At 41.8% G+C, this 3,860-nt stretch overlaps 1 protein-coding gene across 1 annotated transcript; it reads left to right on the top strand.

Annotated features, from left to right (window-relative positions):
- Window positions 1–2,865: 2,865 nt before the first annotated feature.
- Window positions 2,866–3,240, top strand: LOC121437404 (60S ribosomal protein L34-like). Its single transcript, XM_041637296.1, has one exon. It carries the CDS (start codon window positions 2,866–2,868, stop codon window positions 3,217–3,219), a length of 354 nt encoding a protein of 117 aa, XP_041493230.1. The 3' UTR covers window positions 3,220–3,240.
- The last annotated feature ends 620 nt before the right edge of the window (window positions 3,241–3,860 follow it).

The following is a 3,860-nucleotide window of genomic DNA, read 5'->3' on the forward strand; positions in this document are numbered from 1 at the left end:
CATCAGGTTGGCATATAGGTAAGTCTGTGAGGGCATTTTCTTGATTAATGATTGATGTGGGAGGGCCTAAACCACTGTGGACAGTGCCATTCCTGAGCAGGTGGTCCCAGGTTGTATAAGAATGCAGGCTGAGCAAGATATGAAGAGCAAACCAGCAAGGAGTGTTCCTTCATGACCTCTGCTTCAGTTAAGTTTACTTGCTTTTAACTTTGTAATAACATCCAAATCAGAGGGTAGGTTGTGGTGCTTATTAGCCAGAAGCCAGGAGCTTTTATAAGAATTATACTATAAATTGTAGTAATAAAATTATTGTAGTATTATATATTATTTTAATATTAATAAAATATAATATGCAATTATAATGATAACATTAAGCTTATATAGATGTCAAAGGGAGCCTAACTCAAGAAAATTATGGGGATGAAGATTAAAACATGGTATCTCTTGGGGCATAATTTATTGGGTTATTAGCTTGTAATAACAGAAAAAGTCTGGAAAGTCAAAGACAGACACTTCAATAAGCAGTTATGACCTCTTGTACATTTTCTAGATCTGAGCCAATTTACAGTCCAAAGCTCAGCAGAGGATGGGATTAGCATCCCAAGAGAAAAAAAGTCTTCCATATGTCTGCTTTTTCCTTCTGCAAATATGCTTCTGACCATTTATTTGAGTAACTTTTCACTGAATAAAGCAAATACTTGGATGTTTTGAAGTGTATTGGAGATATATTCTGAGCTGACATAAGTATTCAGAGACCCATTGCATCATTAATGCCAACTATGACAATAAGAATAGAATGAGACCAGGTAACAAAGATAAGAGGTTTTGGCCAAGATCCACCTCAGAGGAATTCCACTAGGTGGAAGAATTTGTTGTTATTATCCCATTCTCCAATTAGTGTGCAATTAGATGGTTTTTATATATATATTTTGTGACTTTGGCTAGTGACTTAATATCTGTTGCAGTGGAGAAGGACAAGTGGAAGTCTCTATTACTAAGCCACTACCACCCCTAGTCAAGACAATAAATCATCACATCTCCTAGGATGGGTGTGTGAACAGACCAGTATCATCTTTAAGGAAATAAAGTGATGTAGGAGTCCCCTCTGTATGCTGTGATTACCATTAATGAATAAAGAAACTTCTTTGGAGCTAGAACAGGGCAGAAATTAGCTATGCAGGGAAAATTAAACTGAATGCTGAGAGAAAGGAGATGGAATCAAGGAGAAGCCATGTAGCCCTGCCGGAGTCAGACAGAACTTTACCTGGTAAGCCACTGCCATGTGGCAATACACAGATTACTAGAAATGGGTTAAATTAAGATGTAAAAGTTAGCCAATAAGAAGCTAGAACTAAAGGACCAAGCAGTGATTTAAATAGTATGGTTTCTGTGTGATTATTTTAGGTCTGAGCTGATAGGTGGCCGGGAAATAAACAGGCAGCTCTCATTACAACTATAAAGGATGTAGGAGTGGTGTTGGCATCATAGCACCATGCAATTTTCAAGTCTTGTGTCTGTAAAAGCTAGAAGAACCCTGGAAGGTGACTGTAGACTTCTATAAGATTGACCATGTAAGTCGGGTGTTGGTGGTTCACACCTTTAATTCCAGCACTTGGGAGGCAGAGTCAGGCAGATCTCTATGAGTTCAAGACCAGCCTGGCATATAGAGTGAATGCTAGTACAGGCTCCAAAGCTACAGAGAAACTCTATTTCTAAAATTAAAGATTGATCAAGTAGCAACTGATGCTACCATAGGCAAAACTGTACTAAATGGTATCTTGGTGAGAATAGATTAATATAGTTAGAAATCCATGTAATGTAGCCACTGATTTGGATTTGGTGCCTACTGCCTGCAATTCCAAATTTAGGAGGATGAGAAGTTTTGGTTCAGCCTGGGCTATATAGAGAGACCTTGTCTCAAACAGTTAGTTCTGGTGTGGTCATGCATAACTGTAATCCCAGAACTCAGGAGGCCAGGGCAGGAATCTTAATGCAATTTAAAAACCATCCTGAGCTACATACTGAATTCAGGCCCAGGTTAAGCTGCATAATGAATGAGATCTTACTCAAAAAATAAGTAAGTAGATAGATAGATAGATAGATAGATAGATAGATAGATAGATAGATAATGGCAGAATATATAGAGTGCTCGCTTATTATGCAGGAAACCCTAGGTTCAATCCACAGCACCACATAAATCAGATGATCTCAGCACTTGGATGGGGTGGGTTGATTCAGGAGGATTAGGAGTTCAAAGTTATTCTCAGGTATTTAGTGAGACGGAGGCTAGTCTGGGATACATGAGAAAAGAGAAACGTCATTTTAGTGAAACAGAAAAGAGTATATATTTACAGTTTTGCCTCAAGGTTATATTAGCCCTTCAACCATTTTCATATTTAGTCTGAAGAATCACAACTCTATACATGCTGGAAAATATATTAACCTATCACACTGATAATGTTTGGATGATCCTGCCAGATGAGTAGGAGGTAGGTAGCATGCTACATTTTAGAGCACACATGTACTTTGAGTGTGGGAGATAGATTCCAGGAAAATTCAGAAGCATAGGAGATCCATACAATTTTTAGCAGTCTAGTGGTCAAGGCCATAGTGGGTCATTCCCTCAAAAATAATGGACCAAAGCCGGGTGGTGGTGGCGCACGCCTTTAATCCCAGCACTTGGGAGGCAGAGGCAGGCGGATCTCTGTGAGTTCGAGACCAGCCTGGTCTACAAGAGCTAGTTCCAGGACAGGCTCCAAAACCACAGAGAAACCCTGTCTCGAAAAACCAAAAAAAAAAAAAAAATGGACCAAGCCCTTCCCCTTCCTTTTCCTCTTCCGGGGACGGTGCTTAGAGGCACTCAGGATGGTCCAGCGTTTGACGTATCGTCGTAGGCTCTCCTACAACACAGCCTCCAATAAAACTAGGCTGTCTCGAACCCCTGGCAACAGGATTGTTTACCTTTACACCAAGAAGGTTGGAAAAGCACCTAAATCAGCATGCGGTGTGTGCCCAGGCCGACTCCGAGGGGTTTGTGCTGTGAGACCAAAAGTCCTCATGAGATTGTCTAAGACAAAGAAGCATGTCAGCCGGGCCTATGGTGGCTCCATGTGTGCCAAGTGTGTCCGTGACAGGATCAAGCGGGCTTTCCTTATTGAGGAGCAGAAAATTGTTGTGAAAGTGTTGAAGGCACAAGCGCAGAGTCAGAAAGCGAAATAAACGTACGGCTTTTTTAATAAAAAAAAAAATAATGGACCAAATTTTGCACGTTGTACCCCCTAAGAGAAATAACAGCTTCAGGTGATCCTTGTTGAGTTTCAGGGGCAACACACTTCATTCCCACGGGCTTTGCTCCATCCCTTACTTACACCAGGTAAAAAGGAAAACTGGCAGCAGTGTCAAGGCCCAGGACTGTGAAGGGCTTTGTGGCAGGTCCAGACAGTCGCAGGACGCATGCAGATGGAGCTGTCACGAGCTGAGTTTTATCAGAGTCATTCCTTTGCAAAGTAAGGTGGATCTATTAACAGACCACCACCAGACGAGAGGGGGCTGGTCAACAGTGACCATGAGCTGGAGTACAGGGCTTGAGAAAACTATAATATCATACAGCCTAGACTTGTAACCAACACTACCCGCCTACACTGTCCCTCGTTCAGTTCATGCCTATTGCTTTGGGGGGCTTTGATATTAACTGTAAAAAGATGGCAGACTGCCAGGCGGTGGTGGCGCACACCTTTAATCCCAGCACTTGGGAGGCAGAGGCAAGCAGATCTATGAGCTTGAGGCCAGCCTGGTCTACAAGAGCTAGTTCCAGGACAGGCTCCAAAGCTACAGAGAAACCCTGTCTTGAAAAATCAAAA

Source organism: Microtus oregoni, unplaced genomic scaffold (genome assembly GCF_018167655.1).
Source record: "Microtus oregoni isolate MIOR12 unplaced genomic scaffold, Mior012 000052F_004, whole genome shotgun sequence".
NCBI lineage: Eukaryota > Metazoa > Chordata > Mammalia > Rodentia > Cricetidae > Microtus > Microtus oregoni.